At 45.9% G+C, this 23,595-nt stretch overlaps 1 protein-coding gene across 1 annotated transcript in view; it reads left to right on the top strand.

The window, feature by feature from the left end:
• The window catches only part of kndc1 (kinase non-catalytic C-lobe domain containing 1), a gene marked incomplete at both ends in the record, with an annotated part of 28,848 nt that extends 20,617 nt beyond the window's left edge, over nt 1-8,231 (top strand). The window contains 12 exons of the mRNA XM_084458777.1: nt 4-101; nt 230-414; nt 697-807; nt 1,281-1,428; nt 2,697-2,867; nt 2,997-3,212; nt 3,849-3,925; nt 4,021-4,168; nt 5,314-5,436; nt 5,867-5,926; nt 6,565-6,722; nt 8,000-8,231. Of these exons, the coding sequence (XP_084314903.1) occupies nt 4-101; nt 230-414; nt 697-807; nt 1,281-1,428; nt 2,697-2,867; nt 2,997-3,212; nt 3,849-3,925; nt 4,021-4,168; nt 5,314-5,436; nt 5,867-5,926; nt 6,565-6,722; nt 8,000-8,231 (1,727 nt within the window). The remainder of the gene's footprint in view (nt 1-3; nt 102-229; nt 415-696; nt 808-1,280; nt 1,429-2,696; nt 2,868-2,996; nt 3,213-3,848; nt 3,926-4,020; nt 4,169-5,313; nt 5,437-5,866; nt 5,927-6,564; nt 6,723-7,999) is intronic.
• Nucleotides 8,232-23,595: the final 15,364 nt, after the last annotated feature.

Below are 23,595 nucleotides of genomic sequence, written 5' to 3'. Positions count from 1 at the left end.
AAGGTTCTGAGACCAAACTCATGCTGTCCAAACTGAAGGCCCAGCTCGATGAGCTCAGGTCCAAAGTGGACTTCCTGGATCATGTAAAGAAATATCTTGAGGTAAGTAAACAAACCTGTTCCATAAATCTCTTACATTTCATGAAAATTACTCTTGAGGATTTCCGGAGATTGAATGCAATTCGTATCAATTTGACGGAGGCGCTGTGTGGGGACGACTGTGTGCACAGGTGTTGAGCGTGGATCAGTGGGGTGTGGACTCTTCCCTGCTCCACTCTCTGGCTGCCTGTGGCCCCACCTCCCTGGAGCTCCAGGCCTCTGAGGACCCGACGGTGCTCAGCTTTGGAACAGGCAGAGTTAAGGCCACCTTGCAGGCTGGGTCCCCAGCAGGCCTTATGGCCTACCTCTACGCCAGGTAAGAGGAACGATAGAGGATATTTTGAAATTATGTAAAACTATGCGCCGAGAGTACAACAGTATTGCCGTTACTCTGCGCCCTCTAGTGGACACTGTATCTAACTAAGCTGGGGAGGATGCTACAAGCTAATTGAAAAGCAAATTAGACCTAAATGTGATATTTATCTCCACCTGTGTTGATGAGTGACATCCAAGGGTTGTGTAGATCTGCATTGCTTTAACTACCAGACACAAGATATTGCATGACACACATTGAACTAAACCCCTCCCCCCCTGCTAGAAACGCTCCATTAGAGGGCTACATCCAGCAGTTCCTGTACACCTATCGCTACTTCTGCACTCCCGAGGAAGTCCTACAGTTCCTGATGGATAGATTCAACAGTGCAGTGGGGTACGTAGCAACGAGCCACAGTGACGGTGCACTTTTCAATCAATCAATCAATCAATCAAAGCTTTATTTGTATAGCACATTTCATACCCAGAGGCAACACAATGCGCTTTACCGAGAACAAGGGAGGTGGGCATACGTCCCACCCCTACATATTCCAGAGGGAAGCAAAAAAACAGTATCACTTTTTGACTTCCGAGAACACACAATTGAATTCCAGGCTGCTTGGACAGAAGCCAGAGGCCTCGAGTCAGTTATTTGTGTGTGTGTGTCTGTTGTTTTTAGGTGTGTGTGTCAGTGGTTGTTACTGTTGGTGTTTGTGTGTGTTTGTGATTATGGGGTGTGTGTGTCGGTGGTTGTTGAGCGTTTGTGTGTGTATGTGGTTATGAGGTGTGTGTTTGGGGAGGTTGGGGGGGGGGGGGGGGTGTTGGTGGTTGTGTGTGTATGTGATTATGAGGTATTTCTGCTCGTTCCAGACGTGGGCCAGACATGGCAGGAGACGGCGCTAGGGTGTACCACCGCAGTCTAGACCTGCTGCAGGCCTGGCTGGCTGACTGCCGACTGATGGACTTCAGACCCAAGTCCAGCCTGCTGGCCACCCTGGAGAACTTCCTCACCTCTGCGGTAACCAAACAGCTGACTCTTCTCAATTGATAGCTTAACCTGATTTTGTTAAATTCCTCACAAATTCTATTGTGTTTTTACCTCCGCCTCAGCAACAGCGCAGGGTGAGAGGCTATGTCTTTGGTAGCGTGTGTCTGTGCGTTGGTTAGCAGGATCACGCAAAAACGAATGGACCGATTTTCACAACTTGGTGGAAGGGTGTAGCATGGTCCAACTTAGAACCCATTAAATTTTGGAGTGGATCCGAAACACAGGTCGGGTCTACGGGCAGCCCAAATACGGCCGGCCATTCACCTCCATTCATTTTTTGAACCAGGTTTACTAAAAAACTACCTGATGGAATTTCATGAAACTCGTGGAGGGGTGTAGCATCGGCCAACTTACAAACTCTTAAATTCTGGAGTGGATCAGAATCACGGGTCGGGTCCACGGGCCGCCCAAACACAACCGGACTGCCCATTCACTTGCATTCATTTTTTTGACTGATTACGCAAAAGCTACCAATCCACAAATTAAAACAAAACTTAGAACGAAGCCAGCTCCCTGTGTAGGGGGGCTAGAGACACAGGGTTTGGATTGGGGTGTGCGGGGGGAGAGCCCGGAGTGCACCGCATTGCCCCCTGCCGGCTGTGACCCAAGCCAAATAAAGCCACCCATTCACCGCCAGTCATTTATTGGACTAGGATTACACAAAATGAAAACAAAATTTAGAACGAAGCCAGCTACCTGTGTGAGGATGCTAGAGACACAGGGATTGGATTGGGGGAGCTCGGTGTGCACCGCACTGCCCCCCGCTGGCTGTGACCCAAATACAGCCACCCATTCACCTCCAGTCATTTTTACCTCTGCCCTCCGCTCGTGAATCACGAGCCCACTGAACTTGGCCCGGACGGCCATTCACCTCCATTCATTTTTTGGACTAGGATTACACAAAAACTGAAACTGCTTTTCGTCAAACTCGGTGGAGGGGTGTAGCATGGGCCAATTTAGAACCCATTCAATTTTGGCGTGCACAAGGCTACGAAATGCATTCAGGAGCGGAGGTCTGTGCTCTCTGAGCACCATTTTCTAGTTTAACTCAGTATTGAATCTCTGCTGGTAGCTGTTTTGTTTTGTTTTGTTTTTTTGAGAAATCTCCTTGATCACTTGGCGCTCTTGAGAAACATTGTCAAGTGTGTTTCATAAACACTACATGTCATACTACATGCATACATATATATTACATATCACATGACATGTTTTGTGATTGTTCGCGCGTTCCTCTCCAGGTGCCTCCCCTGGACAGCAGAGGGGAAAACCTTCTGGCCGCACTTCACAGTTCTCCTAAGAAGGGGTGGAGCCAAGGATCCGGCAGCCCAATCAGCATGCAGGAGGAGGACGGCGGCCAGTCTGTCCACTCCCTTTGCAGAATGTCCTCCATCGAGGACCCCGGAAAAAAGGTCAGTGCGTCTCATGTGCTGCTTGTTCGACGTTTAGCTCTCCGTCAGACGGAGCTTGACCAGAGTGTTCCCAGCCGAGCTCAGAGACAATCCGTTTGCGTGCGTGCGTGTGTGTGTGTGTGTGTGTAGAGTTTTCAGTGGAGGATCTCCCGGGTGGTGGAGCCCCAGGCGTCCCTGCCTAAGGAGCAGGCGTACTCCATAGCTGCGGCCCTGCCCCGGCCCTGCTACACCTCCCTGATGGACGACCTCCCCGGCGTCTGCCTCCGCAGCCAGGAGCGCTACCCCTTCAGCCAGAGCACACACCCCGCCCAGCACGCCGCCCAGCAGCTCACCCTGCTGCAGCAGGTACACGCGCACACACACACACACACACACACACACACACACAGTCTCACTCACTTTCTCTCTCTCTCTCTCTCTCTCTCTCTCTCTCTCTCTCTCTCTCTCTCTCTCTCACACACACACACACACACACACACACACACACACACACTCTCTCTCTCTCTCATACACACACACTCTCTCTCACTCTCTCTCTCACACACACGCTCCTCACACGCACAGTCTCTCTCTCTCTTTCTCTCACACACACTCACACTCTCTCTCTCTCTCACACACACACAAACGCACACTATCACACACACACACACACACACACACACATAATCCCCCTCTCTCTCTCTCTCTCTCTCTCACACACACACACACACACACACACATATTCATGATCTCACTCTCCATGATCTCCCTCTCACACAGGCCCACACACACGCACACGATCACCTCAATCTCCCTCACACACACTCTCTCACACACACACACGCACACACTCACGATCCCACTGGCACACAACACGTCACATCACATTTACTAACAGACACATACATCCAGACTCGCTCTCACTTGCACAAACACTTTAATTTTATTCAGCCAACAATAGATGGAGACAAATAACTATTTAATGCGATATTCCAAACGCAGGAAGTATTTCAAGGCTGTCACCCAGTACACTTCCTCAACTCCAGAGCACAGGGAGTGAGGGACAAAGCAGCTATCAAGTGAGTAGCCTACCCCTCAGTCCAAGTCTCAGTGTTGTCTTTATGCGATTTCAGTTGTCATTTCAATATTATTATCTCAGTCTCTTGTCCCCCAGAAACGTGTCCCACCATGTCTGTCCAGCAGAGGGCAGCAGTCTCTTTGTGTCTGAGGTGACAGACAGCCACCTGCAACAGCTGCTCAGCTATGCTGACAGAGTCACCAACTGGGTCTCTGCTGAGATCGTCATCTGTGACTCAGTGAAGGTGAGATCTGCAACTGGAAAGCTGGTAAAATGTCCAGTCAATTCTGGATCTCACCTCAATGCACTCATCTGCCCCCTCCAATTGTCCCGAACAAAACTGCATGACCAAAACCCAAGGGCCAAATCCACAAAAGGATTGCGCGGCTTTTGCAGCCGCAAAACCCGGCCAAATAAGACGAAAAAATATCATCCAATCCACAAAAGCACACGCAAAGGGTGAAAAGCATTGCAAACTGCACCGATGAGCAAATAGCTCCACGGCTGTGCTCATTTGAATGTATGTAAATGAGGTACTTCCGTGCAAAATTGCCCCAAATAAGCCTTGCGTGTGATCCACAAAGACCATGAGCAAACTGCCACACACGGTTAGGGGGGTGCAAATACCGCTTTTGAAAAGCTGGTATTAACTGCAGCAGTCAGCGTGCACTCTCTCCTTCTGTCTCTCCTCAGAACTTGTGAAGTTTGAATGATATTGAATTGATATTAGATGATATTAAGGGCAAAATATGTATAGAAGGGGATTTAAAAATAAGTTCAGCCAGCTGCGATGCACAGAAACAAACAGAACTGATATTTTATGCAAAAAAGTGCAGTCTGTCGTTATTCATTATGATCCAATCTATGTCCTGAAATATGGAGAAAAGCTTGAAACATTTAGTTGAAACACAATCCGACTATATTCAAGATCTTGTATACACGAACAAATTGCATTCAACTGGTGGTAAGTGCAACACGTATAAGGGGCTGACATGCCCGGTCTCCAGGGATCATGACCGTTAATAAGGGGCTGACATGCCCGGTCTCCAGGGATCATGACCGTTAATAAGGGGCGGACATGCCCGGTCTCCAGGGATCATGACCGTTAATAAGGGGCTGACATGCCCGGTCTCCAGGGATCATGACCGTTAATAAGGGGCTGTCATTGGCCGGGTTTCCCGAACGAGTTAAGAAGCACTTAACTCCAAAGTACTTCTTAACTCCCATACAAAGGGTTGCTTAAGAAGGGTTCCTTAAGAAGGTTCTTTATCGCGAAACCCGGCCATTGTCTGTTGAATATAAGACTGTGTTAGTCAACAAAATTGGTCAGTCTGTTGAATATAAGACTGTGTCAGTCAACAAAATTCCAAATGTGTTTTTCTGTTGCAGGCACAAGGAGCTTTGCTGACCAAGTTTCTGTTAATTGCCAAATACTGCTATGAATCGAGAAACTTTGCCACAGCCATGCAGGTCTTAGGGGGACTGGAGAATGTGATTGTCAGGCAATTACCAGTAAGGTTTGCATGAAAGAAATCACTAGCACCGAAATGCGAAATAGAAAATTCACACAAGTACCGTATGCCCTCAAGTGAAATGCTATTTCCATGGTAATGAGAGGACATTGAATTACTTTTCAAATCAGAGGAAAAGTAACATGAGGGCATTCAAGTAGGCGGAACTCTAAATGTGCATTATCATGCATTAATATGTTGCATATATCATGCAAAAATACATTTAGGACTCAAGAACTGCAATCGTTGCAATTAAATAGTGCCAATGTTCCTAAATACAATCTGTATTCCCTTGGTGTTTTTTTTCTAAATGCAGATTGTATTTACTTGCTGATGTTTTGAATTTAGCAGTAGACTATGAGTCTTAATGTACTGTAAGTTTTCCACTCACCTCTTCAATGTGAAACTAACTTCCCCTCTCTTGCCGACAGGCCTGGAAACATCTGTCTGCCAAGGTGTCTGAGATCCTGGAGGAGTTGCGCGCCGTGCAGGTTTGTGTGTGGGTTTGTGTGTATGTGTGTGTGTTTGTGTGTGCATGCGCACGAATGTGTGTGTGGGGGGTGGGGGCGTACGAACCAGCCCGTTAAGGAAAAACAGCTTTGAGCAACACATCTGTGTGTTAAACCGTCTGACATATTCACAGCTGGCCACCATCTCATAACTTTGCCTTCAAAGTGACAGTTCTCATACATTGTTTACTTGTGTATGTTATTAACCTCGCGGTGAGGTCATCTCAAAACAACACGCCGACGCAGTCCATCCCTCACACCAGCTTTGTATAAATGGTAAATGTAATGCACTTATATAGCGCTTTTCCACCTTAGCGGCACTCAAAGCGCTTTACAGTGCCCTCTCATTCACCCATTCACACACACATTCACACACCAATGGCGGTAGCTGCCATGCAAGGTGCTAACCTGCTCATTGGGAGCAATTTGGGGTTAGGTATCTTGCTCAAGGACACTTCGACATGTGGACAGTTGGAGCTGGGATTCGAACCACTAACCCTTCGATCATTGAACGACCCGCTCTACCAACTGAGCTACAGCCGCTAACTGAGCTACAGCTAAGGAGAGAATGCGACAGGAAAGAGTGTGTGGTGACGTCTCTCCGCCTCTCTCCGTCGCAGGTCTTTCTGAAGAGCGACAACCAGTGTCTGATGGCAGGCAAGCAGGTGAGGAGGAGACCCACGCTGCCCTCTGCCCACATCCTGGCCATGCATCTCCAGCAGTTGGAGATAGGAGCCTTCACCCTCGCCAGCGGTGCCTACAAGTGGCCCAAACTCAGGTGAGACAGCATGTGACGCGCCAGACTGCTTGCTTCGCAACCACCTGGGAACTCTCCATTGGAAACTGTTTGGAAAAGGGCAGGCGCTCTCAACAGTATTCAACAGGTGATTGGATTATGGTCCGTCCGCGCTAACCTCAACCGCCCCTCGCCGTCATCACACCTAAACCCGTCCAGCGTGGCTGGTTGAATTTCCTCACAGAATGCCGATTGGCGAGATTGTTTTCTGATCTGGCGCGAGCAGATGTCTATGGAGAGTATCCGAACTGATTTGCGAGAGAAACCGAATGTGAGCTGGCGAGACCAGGATGGCCTCACGAGGCTAGCCTGGGACACCCTAACTTTAAGACCTCGGACTGGTTACTACAGTCAAACACATCTGACCGACCGTAGCCTCTGTGTTGTGCTGTACCACCCACAGTGAACCACTGAGATAAATACCAGTCTGACGCCCTCTTTTCAAAGAAACCCCCCCCCCCCAAAATGAAGATTAACTTTATCCCTCGCCACCTGCGGCAATGTCAGCCAAGTTGCCGCCAAACTCTGGGCGACACGGGGATGAGTTTCCCCGCGTCCTTCCCCTCCTCCCACTCCAATACGGCAGCCAGATGCTGGGGGCGGCGTGTGTCGTGGCGGATGGTAATGACACAGCTGCTGGTTTTCGCCGCCGTCTCGTAGAATTCGGGTTCCTCTCACGGCGCCAGTACCAGGCCATATGGCGTTCGGAGGGAAGGCTCTGTGATTGGAGGAGAGAGGGCCGGCCAGGTGCTGAGAGGTGTGCCGTTGTAGCCAGATGCTGGGGTCAGGAGAGGTGGCGGTGAGAGGTGGAGGCACAGCTGGTGATGCCGGGCCCTGAGTTACCCCTCCGCTCGCCCTAATCAGGTCACTCGTGTACTGGAGTTTGCCGATACTCAGGAACACAGGCAGAACTGCGGTAAAGCTAATGAGCTTGATTTTTCATCACTTTCTCCTCATGTCATTCTTCATTTTATGCGTTTCCCATCCTCCTCTTCCTGTTGTCCTCTCCTCCCTTTCTCCCTCCCTCTCTCTCTCTACCTTTCCCTCTCTCCCTCCCTCTCTCCCCCTCTCTACCTCCCTCTCTCCCTCCCTCCCTTTCCCTCTCTCTCCCTCCCTCTCTCCTTTTCTTCCTCCGTCTCTCTCTCTCCCTTTCCCTCTCTCTCTCCCTCCCTCTCTCCCTCCCTCCCGCTCTCTCTCCCCCTCCCCCTCTCTGTCCTTTTCTACCCCCTCTGTCATCTCCCCCTCCATGGACGGTGCAGGACCATAGCGAAGGTGGTGAGCCAGGTGCACGCCTTCCAGGAGAGCGTGTTCTGCTACGGCGCTGACCTGGAGCTGCAGGCCTACCTGCGTCTGCGCATTGGCCACCTCGGCGGCCTCGACGTCCATCTGCTGGCCGCCGACAACCCTGCCAACTTCCACCAGGCCCAGATCGAGAGACACGCACGTCGCGTACAGGACACGCTGCGCAGGGTGAAGGCCACCTTCCAGTGACCCCCCCCCCCCGAACAAACAAACAATGACATAACAACATAAGAACAAAAGAAGGAAAACAAACTTGAACTGCAGACTCTGCCCTGGACCCCCCCCCCCCCCCCCCCCCCCCCCCCCCGATCAGAGATGGGGAGACTTTGTCAGTTGTTTGTATTGATTAATTGTGTGTATCAGATAACTTGCTTTCTTCGACCGGCTGTCTCCGTTTAAAGTATCTGGCGTGTGACTGTCCAAGGTCGAGGTGACTTCACCCTTTGACCTTACACAGTGAGAATTTATACACAGTCCCCATAGCCTGAGCACACAATCTGCCTCCCACAAGAGTGCTATAATGGCATCATCTATTTCATCTATCTAGTTTTGATATGAGGATCACTTCAACTGTAATTGTCTTTACTTTGATCACTTACTCCACTTGCTAGTGAAATAAGCAGCACCTAAAAATACAGACAACTGTTATCATAATGTTGATAATAGTATTAAGCTGTAAACTACAAAATACCTGAATGACATTCAGTTTGCGATTCCATTTACCATTAAGCTACATTTTTGCTAAAAGTTTTGCTTAAAAAAGTGAGATGTGTTTGAAAATCTGAAATGTTTTTCAATATAAGTTTATATTGAAAACTGAAATATATTTTGTGTGTAACCTAAACATCACACTTCTATACTCCCCTGGCGTCTGTTATTACACTAAAAATACCGGTGTAATTATCATATAATATCTCATTTTAGGACTGTTATAATAATACCTAAAACGACGCCAATGTATTAGCCTACATTTGTTCAGATGAATACAGTTAGCATAGCTTAAGCCAACGGAAATGTTTGTAGGCTACCTTGAGCTCATCGCTTTGGTTTTCTCATTACTAGTCAGATGTCATAAATGAAGGATTTAAGATGTGCCTCATCTCTCCTGTTGCAAACTCAGCCAATAAAATGTGAGTTTAATATGGCTACTGATTCTGGATATTGGGTCAGATGGACAGCAGCTGATTGCACGTTAGTGCGAGCGTCTGTGTGAAAGTTGGGGCTCCAATTTGTTTCCTACCAGCCAGTCTGGCCGCAGAAGCGAGGAAATAAGCTCCGTATGGAGGCGACTTCCCCGGCGGCCTCCCGTCAGGAGCGCCCTGTCCCTATTGTTGTCTAAAGGGATCAGGGCGCATCTTCAAAGCGCAAAAGATAAAAGGCGTAATTGGCTGTCTGAGGGGACAGCCCCCACAGCAACACGCCATCGAAGAAGGAGACATTCAATCTGCCCTTATCTGCATTGTCATAGCTAAGCGATCATTTTAGTGCCATTGTCCTGTAGCTGCCGGGGTGTTCCACCCCAAGAGACACATACTTGAAGGGGTTTGCATATAGTTAGGGGTCGCCCGGCGGGTTGGACTGGCGAGTCTGCGTTTACCATCTCAAACTATTAACGCCGGAATTATCGGGCACAGTGGGCTTCGTATTGTAGTCTAAAGGAATCCCCAAGTTAGAACATTATTTGTGTTTTACGCATAGCCTATTACGCATCTGCATAAAACCAAATCAGGCCGTTGTGTATGAATGTGTCCATGCTTACTTTGTTTACATTTCACCATATCGACCGGACAATCCAGCCTAATTGTGTTGCTACTGTAATACCTTTGATCTGTAAGGTCTAAGCCGACGGTGCCAAATGCTTGCTGTTGGGTCACTGGCGCCAGTGCTCACCGGGGTCTCGAAGACGTGTTAATACTAAACCATTACAACTACATTCTGCTTGCCTTTGTTTTCCTTTTGATTGCACAAGTGTTGAGGAAGGGGCTGGTTCTAGGAAGGAACATGATCATCTAAATAGGGTCTGTTGAAAAGTATTCATATTGGCAGTTTTTCTTCAGTTCAGTGAATTAAAGTATTGGTGTACCATTTAGAACTATAGTTTATTTCAAGCATCAGGCTAAAATAAATGCATTTAACTAGACTACTAATAAGAAATTGCTTTAAGTTTAGGAACTTTGCTCCTCTTTAAATTCGTTATTACAGAAGCTACAAATGATTGAATATCCTGGCAGAATAGACCTACACTGATACCCTGAAAGATAAGTCCATTGGACTTATTTTTTGTCCCTGGCGTTAACACCTGACTGCATTTGACTGCAGTTTCATTTTAAGTTAGTTTACTTCTCACAAAATAAGTGTAGGCTACTTATTTTTCCTAAGGCAACGTTTCATCGCTTTTTAAAGTTAAGTCATGAAAAATAGTTTAATTGGCACTTGCTAAATGTATTAGTAGTATGGTGGGCCTACATCGCCATTGTATAAGCAGACTTATTAAATGCCTTGGGTATCTTTTATCGGAGCAGCAGGCCAAACTAGACCTACTGTATGTATACGAGACATGAAAGCGGTCTACTGAATCTCCACCTCTGCGATACAGCTGTTTCTGTAGAATCACAGTTTCATTCGGAGCGGACAAATGTATGAGCTCAACTGGTTCTCACAGACCTGGTGGCGCCAGGCTTTCACACACTCGTAGGATATGTAAAGACTTCAATAACGACCCATTAGCCCTAATCATTGGGAATCGATCAGGCGTTAACGCGCCTTTGCAGATGCAAATGTGGCGAGGGCTGGGCCTATAAATGCGGGCCCTTCTACGGGGCTTGTCACAACACACTCTGACCCTTGCTGGAGTCTGTTCGCTGACCAACAGAGAAAGCTATAGCACAAAGATGGTTAAAATCTTCTCAGTTGACTGGATGGCGCAGAGTCATCACGACACCACACCAAAAGAAGACCGGGGACGGGTGGACAATATGATGGCCCAGAGTAAACCCCATGTTCCCTGCATGGTTCAGCCTCGGGCGCCCACCTCCTATGAGAAGGTCTACCTGCAACCAAAGCCAAAGATCACTCGGATTGATCGCACGGACTCTATTGAGGAGACAAGTCAAAGTTCCAGTCTGGACTCATCTTTGCATTCAACAATCTGCTCTTCACCTAGCCGTTCCCCGTGTGCTGCAGTTTCAGAAAAGGGCGGATACTCCTCTGGATACGAGAGTGAAGTAGGCTCGTCGGAATGTCTCTCTGTTGAGGAGGGCATGGGAGAGAGGGACGGGGCCCAACGCCGTATGCGCACAAAGTTTACCCCGGAGCAAATCCATAAACTGGAGAAGATATTCAACAAGCACAAATACCTGGACGCTGGGGAGCGCGTCAAAACGGCACTGAAGCTTAACCTCTCCGAAACTCAGGTATGGGGCGCTCTTATAACTTCATCAACCATCGTTCATTCATAAACCATTAGTTTAATATGTTCATGTGCGTCATATTATTTGTAATTATTCATAATAATGATTCTAATTGTTGTATTTTCTGTTATTCAGGTGAGAACTTGGTTTCAAAACAGGAGGATGAAGCTGAAGCGAGAGGTCATGGATTTGCGCGCAGAGTACCTGGCTCCCGCACTCACTCCCATGGTGTTTCAACACGTGCGTCCCTTCCAATACCCAGGCTTCTGTGGACAACAGCATCCATATGCCCCAGCGGCAAACCACGCCTTATACCAGCAGACCATGGTGCCACACATGCCCATGCCACAGATGCTTCCTCGTCAGCCCCAGCAAATGATGACGTCCAGCCCGCATTATTACTAAGAACTACACCCCTAGAGACTCAACTATCCACTCAAACTTAAAATCTGCAGTAGGCCTATATAAGTGCAATCACACTGTTCAATTGTTCGGATGTGTTATGTACAAAATGTATATTTTGTGTAAAGATGTTGAGAGAGAAAAGTCTATTTATAATCAATAAAGTTTATTTTTTATCACAAGCTTGCGTCTTACTTAGCCTAAGTCATGCGTGTAATGTAATAGCTTTAACCTTTTTGCAAGTGTTGGCCTCTGTAAAATGAGGGTTGGGTAATTTGACTAATGGAACTCAGATAATTGAACTCAGATAATTGAATGACTGATTTTATTATCTTTATATGCAGGACTAGGCATATACAGTAATACAGTAGGTTAGTATCTTTGTCTTTCACTCCAGGCGTAATAGGATCAACGTTATCAACGTTGTTCCTTGATCCTCTCAAAGACAAATCCTAGGCCGATCACATTTAGGCCTACTATATTATTTCATTCACGAGCAGATCATAGTGTCATTGACAGGAACAGTGGTTACAGCGGAAGTCATATCAAGGTTGCAATACATAGCCTAATGGTGCGCCTGCGCAGGCAGCGCCCGGCTAAGCGACACTCCCCGCCAGTCCACTGTTGACAGTAGCTCCATGCTGTGCTTTCATATGCGCGTCAACTAATTCTGTTTGTCCCTGTCGCTGCACTTCAAATGTAAGATAACGGGGAGATCTGGTCAACAATTAGGTCCCAATTTAGCTGGTGATTGATGAGATTACGCGTACCACAGGAGCCCCGGGACCAGCTCCAGAAAGTCTGAGGTATTGTGTGCTGAAAGACCACCTATTTCAGGTTTGAAGTTTGGCCTGAGGTGGCCTAGCACTGTGATTCTGTGATGCGATTGCTTGGGCTCTGTCCCTTGAAGTAGGAATGTACCGGTAGATCGGTCGATGCTTATCACCAGAGGTCCAGTGACCATATCAAATGACGTGTGGTCATTTACAGTAAAAGGTATTTCACTCTTACAGTTTTTCTCGATTGTTTCCATTATCTTAACAGAATCACCCTTCTCAAAACAGTTACTGTCCAAAACAGAAGTAGGAACATAACCCTTTTTTTCTTTTTTGCATAAGCACTCTTATTAATTAGCCTGATCTTCAAACAGTCAACTTCCGTGGAGTGGGTGGAACGCCTAGCTAACACTCTCTTGCTCAAAGCCAATAATCAGCAAAACCAAGGAAATTATAGCCTATAAAAACACAGTGCCATCATATTCTATTTAACAAAAAAAAACACAATACTCTCAAAACGGATAGCAATGTGCTCAAAATGAAATAACTCTTCACAACAACTTGAAAATAGAAGCGTGGTTTGACAGTTTGCGCAACTGACAATATGATCAGTTTCATTTCAAAGGGTTATAATTAAAACAATTGATGTTGATGACTATCAGTTTATGTGAACCAGTAAATAATTGTACTCAACAGAAAACTATCACTTTCATTGCCCTTTTTTCTAGACAATTTCATTAGAACAGCAATGAAATGAATTACATCTATGACTACAACATTGACAATTATGATACACAGAAACAAAATGTGATTGTACAGTAAAATAATACAGTAAATAAAATTAAAATAAAACAACAAAACAAGTGGAACAAAATGATTGATAATATCAGTCCATTCTCTCCTGCCTGTGTGGCCTCAGGTGTTCATCTACTGTAGCATCAGTGGATATCATCCCTCGCAATGCGCTGTGGGAAGAACCTCTACTCCCCTGGCAGTCCTCCCATTCATGGCATGCAGCATTGATGCGATCATGGGGTTGATGGTCATATACAACCCCCAAAAGTTATATTGGGTTCAGGAAAGGTATATAGGCTACAGCATGGTGGGAGGAGGTAGAGAACTCCCACTTGCTGCCAAGCTTCACACCACTCCTTGGTCTGTTGGGAGTGATGGAATGCCACGTTGTCCCACACAATGACATACAGGCTGGAAGCTCCTGTCATTCCAAGCCCTTTTCTTCAACTGGATGGCAATGGTGTTGTACAACACCTCCAGAAAACTGAGCAGTTTTTCAGTGTTGTACGGGCCTATGGTGGGGGACATGGCATGTCATGCCTTCAGTGGAGATGACTGAGCACATGATGATTGCCTCCTCTTTAGCCAGGTACAATACTACAGTAGCTAATACATGCTCTCTGACCAACTACAATACTACAGTAATACATGCTCTCTGACCAACTACAATACTACAGTAATACATGCTCTCTGACCAACTAAATGCCTTACTCTTCTCCTCACTTTGTTGAGGTGGAACCCACAGGTCAATGTGGATGTGAAGGCCTCATTCACAAATACAATTCACATCCACATTGGCCTCCAGCTCCATTACTCTCTGAGGGACAGAATGCAGTGGTCAAGACAGCTCATATTTCTTCCCACAAAGTAGGTCTATCAAATGATTACAGAACTATAATATAACTGTAAACAATATTGGCTTGGACTCCTTTACCTCTTCTCTCTTTCACTGCATCACTACTCATCTGGAAAGGAATTTTGTAGGCTACAGTTGTTTCATAAGTTATCATTTCCTGAATGTCCCTTTGCCAAATGGCATCGTTTGCAAGGACAATGTCAACAGTTGCTGTTTCATAACCCTCCAAGATGAAGACTTTGCAGTTGCAGCAGTAGGCCTACAGTTACAGTAAAATCCTGTCTTTGCTCCCCTTTAGTCCTTACGAGGGACTAAAATAGTATGTAGCCTAATATGCTGTCATGTAGAATTGCTTCAGATACTCACATCTTGCCAATATTGATTAGGCTACTCATATTGGAAAATGTTGGTGTTTTGATTATATTGAATCGGCCGTGTGAAAACCGTTTCATACAAATGGTTTAAGCAACTGAGAAAAAAATGAAAACGGTGATCGTAGCTATAAGTTTACTATGAAAGTGACATTTTGTGGAGAATAACAGCTAAATAACAGCTTCTTTTATTGGTTTATGCAGAAACTACCAGAACTCAACTGCGTGAAAGTCTTTGCATTAAGCCTCTCTAGCAAACATATCCATTCAAATGCAAGTCGGGAGAGAACAGAAGTGATTCTGTCACTTTCAGTTGATGCATGCTGACGGTGGCCACGCCCCCTCGTCAGACAGACAATTGGTGAGGCAGAATCAGCCGTTTCAGACAGCTGGGCGCTTCTGTCTCTATCTGGGTTAATAGTCTCACAAATTAGCCTAGTTAGTATAGGCTCCAGACAATATGAGCTAAATGTATCAAGGGGTAATTCTTTGACATTTTGACAACCAGTTATTTTGCTATAGCCTAATTACGCCCAGACCTATACAAACAGAGAAGCAAATCATCACAATAGTAGAAACCCTTTCCAACCCCTTCCAGTTCTCCAAATTGGACATGTATGATTGTGGACCATGGCAAATTGGATCTCAGAATCACCTGACGATTGACTGTAGCCTACATAGGGCTTGGATAGGCCTACTCAGACCTGCTGGCGCCTGCACCCATCAACGAGGCCATTGAATGTGTGAAAACCGACAATTGCATCTATTATCCTCAATTACAACGACCGTCGCGTTTTCTATCGTTCCGTTGAGAACTTTTCGCATATGCAAATGAAGAGGGGCGTTTTCTATATAGGCTAGCATGAGGACCCAGGCCTCCAAACACACTACCAAGACGCTCAGACATCATGGCGAAATACTTCTCTGTGGAATGGCTGTCGCAAAGCTTTTATGCAACGCAAACGGATTCCCAGGACGTTGAAGCATGCAGTCCAATGTCTCAGATACCTTCAGAACCTAGCTGTTCCCCTTGTGCCGTGACTGAGTCGATACTGAGTGTTGAGAGAGAGGAACTTGCAAAGGAATCAAGAGAAGAGTTCACCTCAGTATCTCCAAATAGTAAGTAGCCTAGCCTACTTTCGCCTTCATATATAATACACTCGTTTGAAGCTTTAATGTGAAGAATGTGGATGACTGATAGACAGGCGTTTAACTATGTGTTCTACCTTTCCAGATAGCTGTGGCTATGTGTCTGGATCTGACAGCGAGGGCGAGTCTGCGCTCAACCGGCGGATGAGAACCAGGTTCACTTCTGACCAGATCCGCAGACTAGAAAAGACCTTCAATAAAAACAGATACCTCGGTGCCAAGCAAAGGAGAAAAATATCAGAGAAACTGAGCCTCTCAGAAACTCAGGTAAGGACTGATTATCAACTGAAAGAACGTGATATTTTAAGGGTGACAATTTGCTTGTGACATTTTGTAGCGTGTAGGCGTAGTGGCGTGTGATTTACTTTGACATTATGCATTTTATTTTAGGTGAAAATCTGGTTTCAGAACAGAAGGATGAAGTTGAAACGCGAGGCCCAAAACATGCTCACTGATTTCTTCACGCCGACATCCATGCTGCCCCCTCCGGTCTACGCGCCTGCGCAGCCGAGGTTTCAGCACCGCGCGCTCGTTGGACAGCTCCCCGCATACCAACAGAGCGCGCATGCGCCCTTCCCCCACCACGTACAGAGACTCCCCATGCAAAAAATAGTTCATCAACCACCCTTCCACCCAATGACGCTGGCCGCATGTTATTACTGATTAACACTGATGTTTCCTGCATAGATTGTATTATATTTGTTTATTGCTGCGAAATCTTAAGATCTAGATTTGTCTCCAAACTCCATAGAGGGTTGTAGCCTATAGGGGACTTTAATTTGCAACTATTTGTAAAGCACTATGTTTCTATAAAACAAATTGTACACTTTAACTTGTGAATATATATATATATAGGCTATATACATGCAATGTTTTAATTTGTGACGTTTTATCAAGAATATATTAAAAATATTTTGTAAGTTACTAGTCTTTGTGGTTTCCCGTGATTTACACCAAATAACCTATAGACTAGTTCTACTGATCTGATAGCCTGCAGCCTATACATGCCTTGATCCTAAGCCCTATACCGGCTAGATAGCCTACATACGATTTTACTTCTCTTAGGCTACTAATTTAAGGCTACCTCTAGACTACCCTTCTTGATCCAGAGCTATAGAAGTAAGCCAATTTGACTTGATTCGGTCATGTAGGCTACATTTTAAGAATATGTCAAACGTGACCAACAATTAAAAGGCCTATAGCCTATTCTGTTTCGGAGAAATAAGGGACCAATTGCTATACTCACACTGCGACGTTTCAGTTGCCAAGTGCTTTTTAGCCTGAGTTAGAAAGCCCAGTTGAACCAGTGGTAGGTAAGCCTATCATCGCGGTCGCCATAGGCTACTGGAATAGGCTGTTGTAACTCAATTATAAATCAAGAATCAAGCAAATTCACCTGTGGTCCACATTATTCTAGCAATGTTTAAGAAGAGAGATTAGGCCTACTCATTTTAGCAAACAACGTAGCTTGTTTAGATGTTTCAGGAGCGCGTCTGGTGTGTCGAATAAAAATCCACAGATGCTCAGGAAGGGGGACAAATCATAAAAAGTAGGCTATTTATTGATGGGGCTAAATCATGTTTAGCCTAATCGTGTTCAACGCGTATCAGCCCCCAACAGGCCTTCATCAGGGTGTCAAACAAAAACAGCGTATTCATTTGTGACCGCAGACTTCAAAGAGAGACAGAGAGAGGATGGGCAGTTCTATAGTCTTTGGATAACCGAGCAGCCTTCATGATTCGACCCGTGGCTCCATGAAAACCGTGATCAAAACATTGTAGATTCATCAGATTCACAATTCAGTCTACAGACACAATTTCTCCACGGATTCGACACCGTCCGACGGTTGTCTTCTGATAACACATGGGCTATATTGCGTCTGCATGTTGCATGCCTACAGCTGTCGGTAAATATTTTTAGTCTGCGTCGAGTGTCTCCGAGGCCTGATTTGCATCTTCAAAGGGACATCAAAGAGGAGGGAACAACAAGATCATTGAGATCCATTGAGCTCTATTGTCCCGCAATCGGTGTGTTCGCACGTAGTTGAGAGGCTCTCTGAAGCACGGCGCCCCAAAGTCTGCCATAGGTGTATATTGCCTCACGTTAAAGTCATTAGTTAGTACCAGCTAAATAGGCGGCTGATTGAGTCATTCTGTCATAAAGAATTGTGAACCTTTCAACAGGTTTGCAATTCGAAATGGGAAATTCCTGTTTTGCATGCTTGCATTGACTGCACTCTTTGCACTGAAATCCAAGGCTATCAAATCAAATTGCTTATCGGCCTAATCCATCTAACAATGAGTCATTGTGATGTCAACCTATCACTTAATGTGTTGTAGGCTATTAACTAGCCCCCACTTTAAAAAGCTGAGGAAACCCGTTGCCTTAGGACAACTTAGTGAAGGAACCCAGATCAGTAGTCTAAACTCATTTGAAATGTGTCTAAGAACAAAAAGTAAAACAAACTCTGTCAAAATTAGGTCAGAAGAACATATCTTAGATAACATGGCATCATAATCTACACTGTAGCCTATGCCTATTGTGTAGATGCTTGAAGTTCACCCAAAGATTCTCCTGGAGGCGTAGTAGGCTAGTAGTTGTAATAGTAGGCTACTTTAGGCCTATTGATCATCCACTCATATAAGGCAGTCAATTGACCTAATCCCGGATGGTGCAGTTTGTCCTTTCAATCTTTTCATGTCCCACACACACACAGTCTGAAATGTCATCCACCGTAGCCACAGTTTAAAGCACTAATGAGGACATCAGCACACACTGGATGAAGTTTCTACTGTCCATCTAAATGTATGAGGGTGGGGATTTGAGCCCTGCTGAATGACAAGGGAGGCTCCAGCGGTCCATCTGTGACAGATCAGCTCAGGTGAGGATGTCTTAACTGCCCCATCACAGGCTGCTGCTGAAATCAGAATGTTGAACATGCAAAGCCACAAGTCTGCAGCAGATGAAAGCTGATTGTAATGAGAACTTGCAGAGTCCAGGGTGTGGTGTTAGTGTATGGAGCTGGGCTGTCTGTTGTGGTCCCTCGGGGGGAGGGATGAGCAGAGTTGGTAGGGTGAGGTTGGCAGGGTGATGTTTGGCCAGGGCTTGGTGAGGAATACCTCTGCAGCCCCATTTTCCCATGCCCTATGCCTCTTTAAAGCTACTTCTCAAAGAAAGTCCTAGCAAATGTTGTTCTCTAGAGCCAGGATTATTGATTATGATCAACTCCACCTTTCAACTGCTAATGGCCTGCATATTGAGAGAGTCACACAGTACAAATATGTTGGTTTGTGGTTGGATGATAAACTCTCTTTTCAAATTTCATGTAGATAATCTAGCCTCTAAGTTGCGGCAGAAAATTGGCTTCCTGTACAGAAACCGTTCCAGCTTTCCTTTATTCAGTAGGAAAAGAATTGTTCAAGATGTTTTAGTATCAGTATTAGACTACGGTGTCTATAGACATGCTTCTATGACAACCTTCAAACCCTTGGAATCTGCTACCACTCACCTTGGTTCTTTATCATAAGGTGGGCTGGCCATCTCTCTCTCTAAGGCGTAACTATCACTGGTATTTGTTTATTTTCAAAATCCATTATTGGTGCAGTTTGGACATTAAATAATGACATCTTTTCATGTCCCCCCCCCACACACACACAATCTGAAATGTCATCCACCATGGCCACAGCTTAAAGCACTAATGGGGACATCAGCACACACTGGATGAAGTTTCTACTGTCCATCTAAATGTATGAGGGTGCAGATCAGCTGCTAACTGCCCCATCACAGGCTGCTGCTGCTGGCCGGAGGGCGGGGGGCTCAGAGGAACCGGAGAAGGTCTGATGGCTGTGGTGAATGTCTCTCTCCTAAACCTGTTTTACATCAAGATTAGTGTCCATAAACCTATTTATATGAAACCTATTAGCACCTAAGTATATGAGAGAGACATTCATCATCCTAGCCATCTTATAATCCTCTGGATCTGCAATGGTTGACCTCATACTGATTGTATTTGTCAAGAGACTAATCGGAATACTGTGCTTGTATCCATGCTTTGCTGTTTTGTCATTTACACAGGTCAATACAATCACAACATCACTCCTATATGTAAATAAATACATCCTGGGAGATTCACCATCTGCAAATCACGTGCTGCATGATATTTTCTCTCAAAGGGAATGACTGTATATGGAAAGTGATATTAATGATGAGAACAAATGAACAGGGATAGGTCCTTCATCGATTTAATAGATTTGATATTTTCATGATAATGAAACAGCAGACAAATTCTCCCACCGGGGAGGGAGTCAACAAACACTTTCAGTAATACAGAAATATGAACATATTTACTTTTTAGCCGTGCAATCATAATTGAACATACAAAGCCACAAGTCTGCAGCAGATGAAAGCTGATTGTAAGGAGAACTTGCAGAGTCCAGGGTGTGGTGTTAGTGTATGGAGCTGGGCTGTCTGTTGTGGTCCCTCGGGGGGAGGGATGAGCAGAGTTGGTAGGGTGAGGTTGGCAGGGTGATGTTTGGCCAGGGCTTGGTGAGGAATACCTCTGCAGCCCCATTTTCCCATGCCCTATGCCTCTTTAAAGCTACTTCTCAAAGAGGTATATGCATAGGAAAAAGGAACAGCGAGTCCAGTGAGCCCCTGGGATCCTCAACCTGTGGGGAAGAGACAGAGACCCACAAGGTCAACTCTTAGAGATGTCGTTTCATAGAAATAAAATGCTGTGGGTCAAAGCACATTCACAGTCAAGTCCTCACTGAGTGAACATCACTTTGACTGGCACATAGATATTCGTAACAAATCCCACAAGTATATCTAAGTTCTATCTATCTATATCTATCTTAAGTTAAGACTTAATTAATCACACATACACATAAAGCTATTCAAAACCCTTAAATCAACTTGATCAACTGTTTTTGAATAGTCTTTCAGTTCATCCACAGAACGGTCAGAGATAGAAGCTACAATATAGAGAGAATGTTCCCAGAAGGAAGCAGACTTACCCTGTGAAGCGCCAGTCTGGTCTCCCTGCCACCTACACCTCCGCCTGGGCATATATCCCTCCCGGGGGACCTTGAAGATATTTGAGAAAGACAGTGTAGCTGTTTTCTTGCTGCTTGCTCAGCGCACAGCCCACCTCATTGGTTTCAGGCCACGGCACCCACCTGCAGGGGCCAGGGCGACGCCCACCCCCTTCCCTCAGAAAAATACAGTGAGACGGGTTACCCAGCAACAAGTGTAGCCATGTTTCGACAAGGTTGATTGGCCGCCGGCGTACAGTTGTTGTAGCTAAGGGTGAACATGGCTACAGTGGTTATCTGCTATCGTTCCCCGCTAGACGTCAACAGCAGAGGAGTGAGGAAGGAGGGAGAGCTTTGGAACGGCTCGTTCCTGGAGGATGAAGAGTCTGTTATCGGTTCAGGGTCTCTCGTTCTCTCTCCCAGGATAGAGAGGCCCTGTGCTTTGAACACTCAAGGCCTCTGGACAAGGACTCTCACAGTGTGCCGAAGTAAGACATTCACACACACACACACACACACACACGCACACACACACACACACACACACACACACACACACACACACACACACACACACACACACACACACACACACACACACAGTGCAGCGGGGGGAGTGTTGTGGCATGTCAAGGCAACCAGCCAGCCAGAGATGAAACTGTGCACTCCTCTTTCGGAGGCTCTGAGTCTTCGGCACTAAGAGCTGCAGTCATGTGTCACGGAGACCGGTAAAGGAAGGCCTGTCATCTACAGTGCGGCCACAGTACGACCACGTTGTCCTTACTGAGGTCGTTTCACCTTACCAGGTCAACATTATCTATCTGTGGCACTGCACTGGCCGCCTTGGGAGCTAATAAGGATGAACAATAGCTCACACTACGGTGGACTGTCCTCTTTTGGAGAGACGGTATATTGTGCAGATCTTTTGTCCATGTGTTCAGACAATGGGCTGTGGCATTTGGCCACCGTGGTCACCACTGGGTGGCAGCAATCCCTAGCACTGATAGTAGCAGACATCACTGGTTTATAATCTCTAGGGTCAGTCAAATGAGTTGGACCGGAGTTAAATCCAGTCTTGTGGCAGATCCGGTTATAATTTATGTAGTGTAACTGTGTACTATTTGAATCATTCTTAGCTCTGTCTGTCTGTGTGTCTGTCTGTGTGTCTGTGTGTCTGTCTGTCTGTCTGTCTGTCTGTCTGTCTGTCTGTCTGTCTGTCTCTGTCTCTGTCTGTCTGTCTGTCTGTCTGTCTGTCTGTCTGTCTGTCTGTCTGTCTGTCTGTCTCTGTCTGTCTGTCTGTCTGTCTGTCTGTCTCTCTCTCTGTCTGTCTGTCTGTCTGTCTGTCTGTCTGTCTGTCTGTCTGTCTGTCTGTCTGTCAATAAAAGGACTGAGTTGTCCGTTTACCTTTCTTGAAGCCCCTGACTCGTTTCACCATGAGTCCTCATAAGAGCTCTTTTCATTGGCTTAAAGTTTAACTTGCAGCGTTTTTGGACCTCTCCGTTTTTTTACATTTGAGGGGGAAATTGGAGAGTTAAGCAGAAACGTCTCACTTCTCAGAAGTAGGCAACAAAAGCTGCTTGTTCATCAAAATAGACCTGCCATATATCAGGAAATAGTTTTGTCAGCGGACCATTTCATAGGTGCGCTGTTTTGAGAGAAGCTGAGAGTTGAGGTATATATTCCTTTGCTACACGGCATCAACATTATAAACATACAGTACTGTATCCCCATGAACACATTACTCTGAGCATGAAGTGCCAGATTGAGGAATGCTCAAATGATATATAATCACAGGGACTTCTCTTAAATTCAAACCGTATGTTGTATTCCAGATGTGTATGTTTTTTAAGGCAACAATGAGGTGATTTTTAATGAAGGTGTCTAAGGACTTTAACTGGAATGTTTGATCATAATATGCTCTACAACGCAATCTATTTCCCAGCCGATGTGGATGATTTATCTTTGGAAGCAAATCATTACTCCCATAAAGACATACCTTCACCCAAGGCTGCTTCGGATTTAAGCAATGCATCCATCTGTTAGAAAATCATTCAGTGAGCACTCTTGTCGTAGTACAATGCCTTTTTATTTCAGCATTGCTCTCCTGACAGACACACACACACACACACACACACACACACACACCTTCTGATATCTCAGTCGTTAGAGTGTTTTAACTCCCCCTCCCTCTTGTTTCCTGCCTTGTGTGTGTGGTGGAGCTGTGCAGGCAGCTGGAGACGGGCCCTCCACAGACTCTACATGCAGGGGCCAATCTGCATCAGGAAGGGGGGATGACAGAATGAGGCCAGGGGGCTGTACCTGGGCAAGAGAGGGGAGGAGAGAGGTTCACACACACATACACACACACACACACACACACACACACACACACAGGGTGCCTGTAGGGAAGTGGTGCCAACAGGCAGGTAGACACCTGCCACCTGGTAGGAGGTCCCGCAGCATGGAGAGGGGAGAGGTTCTAGTATCTGTGTGTGTGTGTGCGCGCGCGCGCATGTGTGTGTGTGTGTGTGTGCGTGTGTGCACGAGAGAGAGAGAAAGAGAGAGTGAGGATAATTCTGTAGATAAGGTCAGAAGTGTTTGTGAACCCCTATTATCTCTAGACTAGGCCTCAGAGATCCATCTGAAGTAAGTTATGACTGTGGGCGGTAATATGTTAGATTGGCTCATTTTCATAGCTAGCCCTTTCAAGTGAACCATGCTTAAACGAATTTTACAGTTAGATGAGTATCTGACTTGAATG

The sequence above is a fragment of the Borostomias antarcticus genome, assembly GCF_949987555.1.
Source record: "Borostomias antarcticus genome assembly, chromosome: 25".
NCBI lineage: Eukaryota > Metazoa > Chordata > Actinopteri > Stomiiformes > Stomiidae > Borostomias > Borostomias antarcticus.
The sequence above is the reverse complement of the archived record's forward strand: the minus strand, read 5'-3'. Positions and strand labels throughout refer to the sequence as shown.